This window comes from Engraulis encrasicolus, chromosome 19, assembly GCF_034702125.1.
Source record: "Engraulis encrasicolus isolate BLACKSEA-1 chromosome 19, IST_EnEncr_1.0, whole genome shotgun sequence".
NCBI lineage: Eukaryota > Metazoa > Chordata > Actinopteri > Clupeiformes > Engraulidae > Engraulis > Engraulis encrasicolus.
In genome coordinates this window covers 37,110,246-37,124,701 of record NC_085875.1, presented here as the reverse complement: position 1 = coordinate 37,124,701, position 14,456 = coordinate 37,110,246, and the positions used below count along the sequence as shown (strand labels likewise).

The following is a 14,456-nucleotide window of genomic DNA, read 5'->3' as shown; positions in this document are numbered from 1 at the left end:
ACTGTCAGGGGAGTCACTATATGAAGAGACAAAAGGGGGACTTAGCCCACTAGGTTTTGTGAAACCGAAAAAAACCCCAATATTTAGTATGTTTACTACATTTACGATGTTTTGTATCGTCTTTACAGTTACTTTCTATTGGCTCTGATGTTCATTATAAAGGTGTCGTGTTTTGCAGGTAATTCTTGGCTTTGTAGCCAACGATGGCCAGTTAAAGGCTATTTCACACTATTCAATTTTAGGTCAATTTTTCCTCGAATGTGTTTTCAAAATTGTATCGATTTTGAATGGTTGGGCACGACATCGGACGTGGAGTGAATCTTGGGGTGTTTTCACACCTGGTCCCTTTCAGTCATTTAAGTGAACTCAGACCAGTGACTCAGCATTTTCTGTGCATATGTGAGTGCTCCAAAGTGTTCCCAGACCTCTCGGAAATAAACTGTAGTGAGACCTTTATTGACGTGGTCTCAGCATGGTTCGCTTATGAGTCATTACAAGCATGGCCGTAACTACCATTGAGGACACAGAGATCAGGTCCTCGTTAATTTGTTTCAGAAATGTAACATTTAGGCTATCTATGATGAAAATCGATATATGATCAACAATGATAAATTCAGTCTGTATACACCACCCCCATGCCATCCTCTAGGCAGTGATTAATGAAAACAAACTTGAGAGTTTGACTGAAGAGTTTGAAGCATTTTAAATGTACAGTGCAGTACAGCACGCAGTATTTGACCTCAGTATTTGAAAATGTCTCGTTACGGCCCTGATTACAAGTTACACTTGTGACTAGGTGTAATCACTTAAGTAGAGCTCTAGAGGACCGGTTGTGATCAAAAAGAGGAGTTGAGACAACATAAAAGCCTAATGGATCCAGAAAGAGCAGCCTGTTCTCTTTGTAATACACTCACAATATGAACAAAAACAGAACTAAGTACTTTGCCGTTGGTTCACTTTTTTGGTCCACTTAAAGAGGATGTCTGAAATGTTCTATGACAGCCAGACAAACAGACTGGCATGGCAGATTCTTGTTGGGAGTCACAAGACCTTCTAATAGGAATAATTCAGAACGACCACCAGGGGTAGATTATTGAACAGCCCCCCTAAATGCCACTACTATGCATCACAACCCTTTTCCCTAAATGGCTTTGTGTACCGGCAGTGTAAAGTATGCTACAGGCTAAAGGCTAACAGTCCCCAAAATAACAACCCCTCCATCCTCTTCCATTGTTGGCATCGATTGAATGGATGGACTAGTGGAAGGATAGATAGGCCTAGGTTTGAGTCTAGTGAGTGAGGCGCAAAACTATTTTTTGTCCAGGGGCCACTTGACTCCTTAATCTGTGACAAGTGACTGCCGCTGCTGTTATTGCCAGCTGGGACCTGCTCACAGACATTCTAGAAGGATAATTTTTTCATTTGTATCGAAGTGTATTTGTTTAGCCTACAACCTTGTCATCTCTATGGGGTTCGAAATTGAAGCAGCTCAAGGAATTGAAGGGTAACTTCTGCCAATTTCGACATGCAGTTGTAATGCTCACACTACTCTAGACTTGTCAGTAAGTGAGATTTGTTTTTTATTCAGCCTTTTTCCGAGATCCTGGTCATTGTAATGGGGGCAGAGTTTGTTTACATTAAAAAAAAAACATCTTGATTTATTCCCAAGAACATCCAAAAGGTTATGCAATATCAGCAGACAACTAGCGAACAGCGATACCTTTTGGGATAATATTTTGAGTGGGCCTATGGTAGGATGGTTTTTAATTTATACAAAGTCTGCCCCCATTAGAATAGCTCAGATATCAGAAAGGGCTGAGCAGAAAAATGCAGGATCACCGGGTACTGACAAGTCAAGGGTAGCATGCTGCATGACCAATACAACAGCATATTGAAATGATCAGAAGTTCTCCTTTAAAGGTTTGTGTCTGGTGCTTTCAGAGAGATGCAATGTGTGAATACTGTGTTGGTTAATGGCATGCTTAATTGCAGCCAATTTTAAACCAGATGCCTGCGTGGTTACTGACCTTCTCCTACTATAAATGCAGGTCTACCCAATGATGCTTAGAGGCTAACCTGACCACCCACCATGACTGTGCCCACTGAACAGACTTTCTCCACAAAACTTGCGTGAATGGACCAGTGTCTTGGTCAGAACCTGAATGCAGAGGAGCATCAGGTTTTGGCTTGGTGTGAACTGCCAGCAGCTGCTGCTGCTGTCTCGTCATCAGGGGTGCTGACAGGGGGGACAAAGGGGACAGTTGTCCCGGGCCCAGGGAGAGAGGGGCCCCAGAATTGGGTCCTCATTACATTGTATGCATTGGGCTGGGGGGCCCATTCAGATTACTTTGTCCTGGGCCCTGCCAAAGCTGTCAGCAGCCCTGCTTGTCATCACCACCCACCTGTGGTCACCAGAGACTGGAGGTTGAACTCTGACCCGACAGCGCTGCCGCCACCACCACCACCACCATGAGGCTCCCCTCCTCCCTGGCCCGTGTGCCGGTGCCGGTCTCCTGGCTGGCCCTGGGCTCCATGTGGGCCTCCATGGTGGTGGTGTCACCGCTCCTGCTGGACAACCTGACCATGGGCTTCAGCGGCGACGAGGGCATCAGCAGCGGCCTCATGCAGTGCGGCGAGTACAGCAACGAGGTGATGCCCAACGGCCAGTGCCGCCTCACCGCCACCCTGCCCCAGATGGCGGAGCAGCGCTGCCCGGACATGTTCCGCTGCACCGACGAGGTCTCCTATTGGCTGCACGAGAACGAGGAGCGCAAGCAGCAGGTGCAGGACCTGAAGGAGATCATCTCCGAGCTGCTGGAGGAGCTGCGAAGCCACCGCCATCGCATCAAGGTTCTGGAGATGCAGGTGTGTATCTGATACGGGGCCGCTCAGGTGTGTGTGTGTGTACAGTATGCGTGTGTGTGGTCCTGTTGTTGCATTAAGGTGTTGAACATGCAGGTATGCACATGGGCCCATTCAGGTGTGTGTGTGTGCGTGTATGTGTGTGTGTGTGCGGTCCTGATGTTGCATTAAGGTTCTGTGTGTGTGTGTGTGTGTGTGTGTGTGTGTGTGTGTGTGTGTGTGTGTGTGTGTGTGTGTGTGTGTGTGTGTGTGTGTGTGTGTGTGTGTGTGTGTGTGTGTGTGTGTGTGTGTTTGACTATAACTTTATTTCTGTAAGTGCTTCATGCTTGAAGCTCAAAGTGCTTATATTATTGTGTTCTGGTGCTCACATCATGTGGGTATCAGGTACTGTAGGTCTTCTCTTGTCATTCAAAGATGGCAGCTCTGTAACTCTCAGAGGGTTGGCGTCAGCAGGTCTAAAGCCTTGTGCAGAAGTGAAAAAAAGACAGTGTGTTGGAGATGGATAGCACGTACTGTAGTGTCAATTTTGTAGGATACATGCAAAAGAGTCAAGACTCTGCCAGGTTGGTGGTTGAAGTAATTAACCAGTGCTCTCCCCCATCCTCCTCCATGACTGAGGTACCCTGAGCATGGAACCGTCCTGCTGCACTGCTCCCTTTCGGGTTCCGTTGGGGGCTGCCCCATTACATGGGTGAGGCATAAACGCAATTTTGTCGTGTCAAGTGTGCAGTGTTCACTTAGGCAGCTGTGGAGTGCTGTGTCACAATGACAATGGTTGGAGTTTCCTAGTTGGGCTGTGACTAATTGTCTCAAACAGTCCTCTTATCAGTGAATTCTCAATTTTCCTCGTTCAGTAAGACATGCAATAGGGGCCTCAAAATCAGTTCTACTAGAAGGGCACAGGCCCCCGTCTGGTTAGCCCGGAAGTTCCCAAACTGGGGGTCAGGAAGTCAATTTGAGTCGCAAAGGTACTGAAGGGGGGTTCGAGGACAGATCTATGATAGTTATATTTTTTTCAATATCTGTTTTAGTGTTCCACTGGTGGAACGGAGTGCATTATGGGACTACAAGAAATCTGATCATGAAAAGAGCGCATCTATTCATAATTTGAAACAAACAACATAGGTCTACTGTGTTTACTTCACTCCTATGAGGTAGCATGGTTCCACATGCATGTTATTTTTTGGGCAGGACTTTTGCTTTTTTTAAACAGTGCATGCTTCAGAGACACACTCCTCAACCAACCAACAAACCGACTGACTGACCAAGCGGCACGGCCAGTCGCTTCTTCCCTAATGCCTCCTTAACCCCTGGACAATAACTGGATTAGTCTTGAAACCTGTCCCTGTACTGTCCCACGTGCCTCCCCCGCTATGGGAGTCTGGCAGAGCGGACGGCAGGTGGCCGGCTGGGCGGGAGAAAAGATGAGTTGGCTTCCTCCTGACACAGGGCCTCCTCTGACATTTCCAAATGGCCATTTCACAGATGCTTTGCAATCACAAAAGAAAAGCTTGCTTGGAATATGTCACGCTCGCTGAGCAACTGACAGCGGTTCAGTTTCAGGATGGGCTTTGTGGCGATGATTTTAATTTGGTCTGCGTCATACGCTCAAGACCCTCTTTGGAATAGTTTCTGCTGCTGCTGCTGCTGAGTATATACTACATATGAAACTCAACTTAAATCTCACTGTCTTGAAAGACTCAAATATTTCCCTTTAGACAAAATATAAACCAATATCTCAGCTAAAAGGCTGAGCTATTTGATTAAATGTTTGGTAATTGGTCATTTGATTTAGTTAAAATTTCTGCCAAGTTACCTCAGCCCAAGGTTGCATTTTCCAGCCACGTTGCTGAAAAGTTAGCCTTGTGCGGTAACACATTATTTTAGCATTACATCTATAAGCACTAACACAATGTTAATGTCTATATAAGTAACTTCTAAGGCATTTACTAAGCAAAATCAAACATTTGTTAGGCATGTATTTGCAAATGTCTTGTTCATGCACAATTAGGTATTTATTACCAATACAACCTTAATAAGGACTAATAAACCTAGATTTCTATGTATTAGTAAGTACCGTAGTAAGTGCCAGAATACAATGTGTATAAGCTCCCGACACACTGTGTGAACAAACCCTGAACAGTGTGAAAACAGATGTGGAATAAGGTTCCCTATTCTAAAGTAAGGCAATGCTCAGATAAGGTGGATTAGAAATCTAGGCACTCGACACTCACCTTGTAATATGGTCATGGCGAGTGGGCTCATTTGCATGAAGTTGGAAACTACTGAACCTTTAGACATGCTGCTGCAAGAATGCTCTGTGGGGGCGGAGTTTGCTTCATATTGTCTCTTGATGACCCTACTAGTGACCATGGTAACACGCCTTGGGAAATGTCATGGAATGTTTGTTCATTCTGTTGCTCATTGAATTGCTAATGTTCATTACCTCTGCCAAGGAGGTTATGTTTTCGGTCATGTTGGTTTGTCCGTTTGTTTGTCTGACTGTCTGTCTGTTTGTTTGTTTGTCTGTCTGCCAGTAGGATAACTCAAAAAGTTATGAATGGATTTGGATGAAACTTTGTGGAGTTGTTGGAAATTACAATAGGAACAAGTGATTGGATTTTGGTGGTGACCTGGATCGTTTTTTTTAAAGATTCTTCACCATTGCAGAATAGGGGGAATTTTGACATTCCAGTTTTTAACTCCACAAAAAAGTATTTAAAAAAATAGGGTGTAACTTAGTCAAATGTTCTATCAAACAGCTTCCTTGGCGGAGGTCTGCACTCTCTGAGTGCATTTCTATTGCTAATGTGTGTCTGTCTGTGCAGCACCAGGCGCGAACAGGCTGGAACTCCTCTCTGGAGCACCGCTTCCATTTCCTTGAAGAGAGCTACGCAGAGTCTACACAACTGTTGAGGGTACACGGCCCCCTCATCTACAACATGCAGCGGCAGGTGAGCAGAGCTGTCCAAAATTAGCCTGGGAGAAAGCCGACTGTTGACTCCATGAAACAGTCTATCGAAAGCTAAGAGGAATCCGTCTCCGTGGAGGGTGGGAGATGATCAAGTCAAGTCAAGTCAAGTAGGTTTTATTGTCAATTTCTTTACATGCACTGGTCATACAAAGAATTTGAAATTATGATCTGATCTTACTCTGCCATTTAAATTCTTTTTAGTTCCGAATTCAAATTAAAACCCATATTGTGCTTTATTAGCATGACTGTTACAGTGTCGCAAAAGCATATACAAGACAAAGGTGTGAATAGTGTTACCTTAACCAATCAGTAACGCACTTTGCAGGTGAGTTCTGCATCACCACTCTCAACTGTTTGCTGATTGGCTAAACAGTGAGCGAACCGAGCTAGGAGGGTTTCGCCAGACTATGTGCGGAGCCAAAATCTTTGGGTGGAGAACATACTGGTGTCGCCAGGCTAGTCCAAAGTACAAGCAGGCCTACAAGTCAATTAATGATGTAGTACAAGGCTACTTGTTTTTTGGCCTAAACCAGGGGTGTCAAACTCAGGGCCGGGGGACAAATTTGGCCCGCAGAGACATTTTATTTGGCCCGCCAGATCATTTCAAATGTGTATTACAGTTGGCCCACATACACCATAACTGTATAGAGTATTAAGATTTGAACATGAAAATTCGTATATCACAGGAATATGAGTGGGCCCAGGTCATTGAAACAACTTAGACTCAAATGCAACAGAATATGTGCAGGGCAGGCACATTTGAACTATGATGAGAATCTGTTTAGACATACATTTAAACGTGCAATTTTAGTCAATTTTTGTTAATTTTTTTTTATTGAGTTTGGCCCGCGACTGCGCTCCAGATTTTGATTTTGGCCCTTGGTCAATTTGAGTTTGACACCCAGATTCTTGTGGATTTTATGCCTCTTTGCTATTTAATTTCTGCTATTGTCTCCTTTATTTCAGCTCCATTTGTATCTACTTTAGCTCTCTTATCTATTTTATTATCATTAGACATTTGCAAATACATGCCTAACAAATGATTGATTTTGCTTTGTATGCCTTACAAGTTACTTATAATATACAGGAACATTGTATGTATTAGTGCTAATAGATGTATCCCTAAAATAAAGTGTTACCATCATTCTTTTGTCTTTTACTTCATTTCATTGTTTTTGTTTTTAACATTGTTGTTATAACTCTAACTGTTAAGCACATTGAGCTACATGTGGTCTCAACTGTTAGAAGGACACTTTGGAGGGACCATTTTAACTAGACTTCTACTTCTCCCTCTTCTCTTGACTCCTGTGCAGGTGAGTAACCTCTCCATGGTGGTGGAGCGGGTGCGGCGTAACCCCGGCTGCATGATCAACATAGTGCGTACCAGCCCCCTGCTCAACGCCAACGAAGTGCTGCACCCAGGTCAGTGGCCCACACGCACGCACACACACGCACACACACGCACACACACGCATGTATGCAGGCATGTACGCATGCGCACACGCATGCACGCAAGCAGGCACGCAAGCAGGCACGCAAGCAGGCACGCAAGCATGCACGGACACGCACACACAAAGACACAGACACAGACACTCCAGGGATGGATAAGGATTCCCTTTTGCTGTTGGTGGTTCAGGAATTTCTCCCCCGAGAAAATGTGAAAATATGGTTGTAAAAAGTGCAATTATATCCTATAGTGAGAGGTGGAAAATCTACTCAAGTAAAAGTAAACAGTCCTTGCCTTAAAATGTAATTTGAGTACATCTACATAGTAACTTTTAATTAGCTTTCCTCTCAAGAATGTAATGTTTCTTTTCTTGAATGTTGTGCTCCATGACCTCCATCTCTTGCGTGGCACGAGCCATCATCCAATACAGTACATGGATCCAAGATAGGCGGGACAAGTAAAATAGTGAAAATACTGTACGCAATTCTGCATAAATTCCTTTAATTTCCGGCAGATTGCTTTATTATTGTGCATGTCATGTTGTCTCTATCAGTCTAATTTTAACCAGTAGTCAGGCCTGGTTCCAGTGTAATTGGGTAAAAGTAAAAGTACCCAGCCACCCAAGTAAAAGTACTAATCTCTCATTTCTGACTAATACTAAAATCTACATTAACATTACAAAACACCCAAAAAAGCTACTCAATTACAATACTTGAGTAAATGTAATTAGTTACTGTCAACCTAGATATATTCTACAAGTATCCATTAATTTAAAAAGCTTTTTTTGTACTGTTATGCAGTCATATTGAGTACTGATATTTAAGAAACTGTGGTGTTGAGTCAGTGGTATGTGAATTAGTGAAAGCGAAAACGAAAGCCCACCTGGGAAACTCCAACTCCCATTGTCATTGTGACACAGCACGCAAGTGTTCACTGTATACTGCACACAATGAAATTGCATTTTATGCCTCACCCTTGGAAGGGGGCAGCCCCAAATGGCACCCCAAGGGAGCAGTGTGGTGGAACGGTACCATGCTCAGGGTACCTGAGTCATGGAGGAGGATGGGGGAGAGCAGTGGTTAATTACTCCCCCCACCAACCTGGCAGGTCGGAAGTCGAACCGGCAACCTTTGGGCTACAAGTCTGACGCCCTAACCGCTAACCCATGACTGACTTAACTGCCTGACACAGAGAGAGCCATTACTGAAACGAAAATATGGCTTATGACTCCATCAGTCATGCATGTACGCTAACTGTGAAATGATTGAACTAGACACTGTGGACAAACACATAGGAATAAACCAAGATTATGCACTGTAGACCTGACTCATTTTAATCCTCTTCCACAGTGGCACAATTGACACAGTACTGCACTGTCTGCCTTACAGCAGAGAACTTGAAATGATAGTTCTGAACTACCAATTTAATAATCCTCAGTCGTTACTTTTACTTTACTGCTGACTGCTGTAATCTTTGTCTTTAGATTCGTCCTAGCATCTCTATGAGAGGGTATGTCCGTCCGTCGGCCTGTCTGTCGGTCTGTTGGTCGGTCTGTCCGTCTGAAATGCATTCTTGAAATTGTTATGCCCTCTTGCGTCCACAAGACGGCAGTGCATAGACGGACGCATCTTTGCCCGCCTGTCGGCCTTGTTTTGTCGTATTCGGTCCAGCCTCAACAGTCTCAATAAATCATGTTGCCGTCTTGTCTGCTTTATCCTTCCAGAGGTGCAGCACATAAGGAACTGCCCCATCGACTGTGCCTCTCTTTACTACAGTGGAGTCCACCGCTCCGGAGTCTTCACCATCGTCCCCTCACGAGGAGGCTCACCCCTGGAGGTCTACTGCAACATGGAGACTGAAGGTGAGCAGCTGGTGGTGCAGTGGCAGCCACGACCAGGAGGGAATGGAATGCCCAGGGATTGGGAACTAGTGTGGATGGGAGGCAGTATGGGGGGCAGCCATGGCTCAGTGGTTAGAGTGCTGGTCTTTAGATCAGAAAGTTGCAGGTTCAAATCCCACCATTATCAGCACCTTCATCCATGGCTGGTGCCCTTGAGCAAGGCACCTAACCCCACATTGCTTCAGGGACTGTAACCAATACCCTGTACCTAAAAAATTGTAAGTTGCTTTGGATACAAAAGCATCCGCTAAGTGTAATGTAGTATGTGTATTTGAAAGCACTTTGAGTCAACTGTTTACTTGTGATATTGTTCTATATTAATACATCTTACATATCGGATCGCCAGCGACCCTTCTGCAGTAAGAGGCTACGTATTAATGGGCACTACCTAATTACGCCTGTCTCCTGTTTCGATCCTTGATGGCTCTGTGTTTTATCCTTGACTCTGACTCTGACTCTGGTACTGTACATGTAGGTGGTGGGTGGACGGTGATCCAGCGGAGGCAGGATGGGAGGGTGAACTTCAACCGCAAATGGAGCGAGTACAAGGAGGGCTTCGGGGACCTGCACACGGAGTTCTGGCTGGGGAACGACCACATCCATGACCTCTCCAACCAGGGGGCCTACTCACTGCGCATCGACCTGGAGGACTGGAATGGCAAGCACAAGCATGCATACTACGACACATTCAAGTAAATTGATAAATGTTCATTCAACTCTGATTTTAACTTTTTTTTCACTAGTTCATGTCCAGCTCTCGCTGGAGAACGGGCTTCTCCTCATCGTGTGGCTCTCCCTGGAGAGCGGCTGTCCGCACAGGTGGACCAATCATCAGTGCTGCACAGGGTCGCTGGACCATGAGCACTCAAGGACAGTGCTGTACTGGGGGAGAAATAGAGCCCAGGCACTTTTGGGGCCCCTCATAATATAACTAGCGGCGCAGAATTGACTCAGAGGTGGGCTCTGCACCATGTGGGCCCCTATTTTCAGAAATGTAAAAAACAATAAACAACAAAAAACAACTTTTGGCTTAAATTGGCCCCTCTGGTGGTGCAGATTTTTTTAATTAATTTTTTTACATCTCTGAAAATAGGGGCCCACCAGGAAATGCCCGCTATGCCAGATGGCCAGTCCAAAGCTGCTCGAGGAGCTTGCAATGAGTTGGATTACGTGGTGGTGGGGTTGTGCATTGAGATCACTGAGTCCTCTTCCTCCTGAAATCCACAACCAGCTCCTTGGTCTTGGTTGTGTTCAGGAGCAGGTTGTTGGCTCTGTACAACCCCAATAAATGCTCCACCTCATCTAGACCCCCCTCCCCCCCCCATGAAGTCCTTAATCCTAGGGGTCAGGTGGGGTGTGGTATGCCAATGCCTATTAGTTTGTCCACCGGTCAGTTGGGGATGGTGGCATTAAAGGCAGAGCTTAAGTCTATGAGAGCATAACTCCCCTGCGACTCCAGATAGGCCACCACAGCATGGAGAGGTGTGGGTCGGGAATAGAACCCGGGTCGCCCGCGTAGCAGTCCAGTCCAGTCCAGTGCCCAGCCGACTAAGCCACAGCTGGGCTGGATTAAGGACTTTTTGAACAGGCCTCACCCAGCACCCACGTGTCAACACACCGCACCACATCCTCAGTAGCCCTCTTCCAGTGGTGTAGTCTACTTTTTTATGGTGGGTATACTGTATATTTGAGCATTTTCTGAAGTGGGTATACTGTATATACTTGTGCTATTCAAAACAATGGATCAATCAATTTTAAGTGGGTATACTGAAATCCCCGAAATTTAGAAGTGGGTATACTCCGTATACCCGCGTTCTACGTAGACTACACCACTGCCCTCTCCCCCCTGTATTCAGCATGGAGAGGTGTGGTCACTGCATCTCAGTAGCCCTGTCCCCCCTCTAAGCAGCATGGAGAGGTGTGGTTACCCCATCCTCAGTAGCCCTCTTAACCCTGTAAGCAAACTGGTGTGGGTCAAATGTGGGGCAGTGGGTATGAATGGCAGGATGTGCTTTGTTCTGGACCCGTTTTTCAAAGCATCTCATAACCACAGGAGTGAGTGCTACTGGCCAATAGTCATTTAGGGAGGCAATGTTTGTCTTTGTAGGCAAGGGGATATGGCTATGGTGGAGGACGTTAGACAGGATGGCACGGTGCACTGGGAGAGGCACTGGTTGAAGATCTTGGTAAAGACCCTCACCAACTGGTCTGCACTGTCTTTTAGCACGCACACACACATATCCTATCAACCCCACCATCCCCACCCGGGTTTTGGGGTATTGATAGCCTGCAGCACGTTTCTCACCTCATGCTCCTCCACTGCAAAGACAATGTTGTTGTCAGCTTTTGGGTGTTGAATTTCTTCCTCTAATTGATTTGCCTACAAACGAGTGTAGAAATGGTTCAACTCCCCTGCCAGTGAGACATCCCCCTCACCACCCATACATGATTTCACTTGATATCTGAAACTGATCTCTCACTAATTATGAGTTGATGGTAAAAAACAGAAAGTTTTCTCTTGTACCATTTTACAGTTTTTTTTCTCATCTCCTCCTTTAGAAACTGTTCTAATATGCTGTGAGCTGTTCACGGCATTACACCGCAATGATATATAATTTCTAACTCGTCTCTCACTGATTAAAATGTAATGCCTATTTTCTCTTGTGCCATGACCATCTTTTGCTCTCCTTCTTGAGAAACAGTCCCGAGGTGTAGTTGAACACAGCAGTATGCAACATTATTTCTCAAGCTTATTGTGCATTGATTGTTAAATAAATAAAATAAAACAGTTTTCTCTTGTCTCATCATCATTAGATTAGATTACATTCTTAATTGTCACATAGGTATATTTGTTTTCACATCAGACTGTTCAGTTCCATCAGTCTCAGGACTGTTCTCAGACTGTTAAGTTCCATCAGTCTCATGACCGTTTTCGCTCTTCTCTTCTCCTGTTGGGCAGGACGGAGGATGAGGACCACCAGTACCGCTTGCATGTGACGGGCTTCAGTGGCACCATAGAGGACTCCTTCGCCTGGTACCACAACAAGCAGAGCTTCGCAACACCCGACACGGGCAACATCTGTGCTGAGATCTCCCACGGGGGGTGGTGGTATAACCAATGCTTCTTCGCCAACTTAAATGGAGTTTATTACAAGGTGAGATGAGGAGAATGATATCAGATTGATAATACTTTAGAGCACTGATTCTCAAACTGTGGGCCAGGGCCCACCGAGAGGAGAAATCTCTCTTTTTTTTTGTAAATGAAAGGCATGAATGAAGGGAAAGGTCTATGTTTATCAAAATACCCAGGTATGTAAACAGCCCCTTAAAATGTCTTTTAACACTTTTTATGATACTTTTCTATATTCAGCTTACTGCAACAACTGTCCAGACAGTCTACATTTCAGAGCCATTTCAGCATGGTGTAAAGCAGTGGTTCTTAACCTTTTTCTTTTCTTTTTCTTACCTTTACATGGGGACCAAAACATGTTTTAATGTGGTTTTGATTCGGCCTAATTATAATGTTTGCTAGCAGAATTTTGGTCACAACCTCAACACAAACAATATTCCGTGCACTCCATGAAATCTCTGGCGCACCCCCAGGGGGTGCCCGCACCCCAGGTTAAGAACCACTGGTGTAAAGCATGCTTGCATTTATAATCACCTACTGTACAATGAATGTGAATGTTAACACAAAGAGAGTTGAAAAGAATTTTGGAATTTAATTTGAAAATTCAGAATTTTGCATTGTTGAACATTATTCTAGAATACTGTTTCTCAACGGGGGTGTTACAGCCCCCCAGCTCTAGGGGGGCGTTGAGAAGGACACAGCTGAGAGGGGGTGGTGCTTAGTTGCCATTGGGGGGCATTAGTCCATTAGTACATTAGTCCTTATTTTTTCAATACTAGGGGGCGTTATGATGATGTCAAAGAGGCGTTGGGAGGCCTGTGATGAGGGGTGTTTCTTCTGAAAAGGTTGAGAACCAGTTCTAGAATGTTCAAAAACTCATGGTTTGTTTTGGCCACCAGGGGGGGCGCTACTCTGCCAAAAGCAAGAATCTGCTGGGCCCCGACGGCATCGTGTGGTACACCTGGAAGGACACAGACTACTACTCCCTGAAGAAGGTGAGCATGATGATTCGCCCACGGACATTCAGGCCACGCCTCTCTCCATGATGGCATGCATGGAAGACATAGTGCTCACCATGGGTTGCGGCGGCTGTGACGTCACAGCTTGTGTGCTGACGCTGCGTTTAAAGCAACCACCTGCCATCTCAGATACACACACACACCCCAAGGAAGCCGACAGGGGTGGGGGTGAAGGGGTCAGTTGTCCCGGGCCCAGGGAGAGAGGGGGCCTAGAAATGGCTTCTCATTACATTGTATGTTGGGTGGGGCGGCCCATTCAGAGGACTTTGTCCTGGGCCCGACCAAAGCTGTCAGCGGCCCTGCAAACACCAATGTATTCATGTGCAGGACTCTTTTTTTGTTTGTTATTTTTTGTTTATTTTGTTCGTATTGAGTTTAAATGTGATGTATCCTGCACCAAAAAGCCCAAACATGGTGCACATGAACTGTTATACATTGAACAGCATTGTTCAATTCAGTTGTTCTATACTGTGTATATTTCCCTGTACATGCTTAACTTGCTCTGTAATAATAATTACTATATGGGCATCATTAGGTCCGGATCACTTATGAAAGGCACACCTTATTCCAACATACAAGAAGTGTAATCAATTCACTACATCTTTCCTTATAGCAAATTACTTTTGTCAAAAGAGTAAAAGCTACACACAGTCACACACGCACGCACACACACACCCGTAAAGTGATGCACTGAAGCATTTGTATTTAGGACAACATGTAGGTGACGGCCATCTCACTCGAGGGGAAGCTATAGAAAGGCCACGGGATTCCCTCCAACTTTACAATGCATTCCATTCCACTATGATGTCACTCGTGTTTCCATGGTTACAGTCTGCCTCTGGGAAGTCCTCCTCCTCTTCACTTGATCCATGTTGCTGCTCTTTTCTAATGCATGAGGAAGGGAGGAGCAGGCCAGGCCTGTGTACGTACTGCACTGGGCACTGTACACCAAGGCTGGAACTTTACACTCGTACACGCTCACCAGTCACTTTGACTGGAGAAAACTTTCATCTCATCGCGAGCTATAAATAGCCTGAATGTCCAGGTGATTTTTTTTGTCCTATAGGATTTGCAATTCTTTACCCTAAATTGATTAGAATGCAGGAAATTGCATGTAAAAATAC

General features: G+C 45.2%; 1 protein-coding gene across 1 annotated transcript; it reads left to right on the top strand.

The window, feature by feature from the left end:
- The first annotated feature begins 2,469 nt into the window (after positions 1 to 2,469).
- LOC134469867 (fibroleukin) lies at positions 2,470 to 13,455 on the top strand. Its single transcript, XM_063223896.1, has 7 exons — positions 2,470 to 2,865; positions 5,691 to 5,816; positions 7,150 to 7,258; positions 9,007 to 9,144; positions 9,659 to 9,875; positions 12,143 to 12,338; positions 13,213 to 13,455. Exons 1-7 carry the CDS (start codon positions 2,470 to 2,472, stop codon positions 13,357 to 13,359), a joined length of 1,329 nt encoding a protein of 442 aa, XP_063079966.1. The 3' UTR covers positions 13,360 to 13,455.
- The last annotated feature ends 1,001 nt before the right edge of the window (positions 13,456 to 14,456 follow it).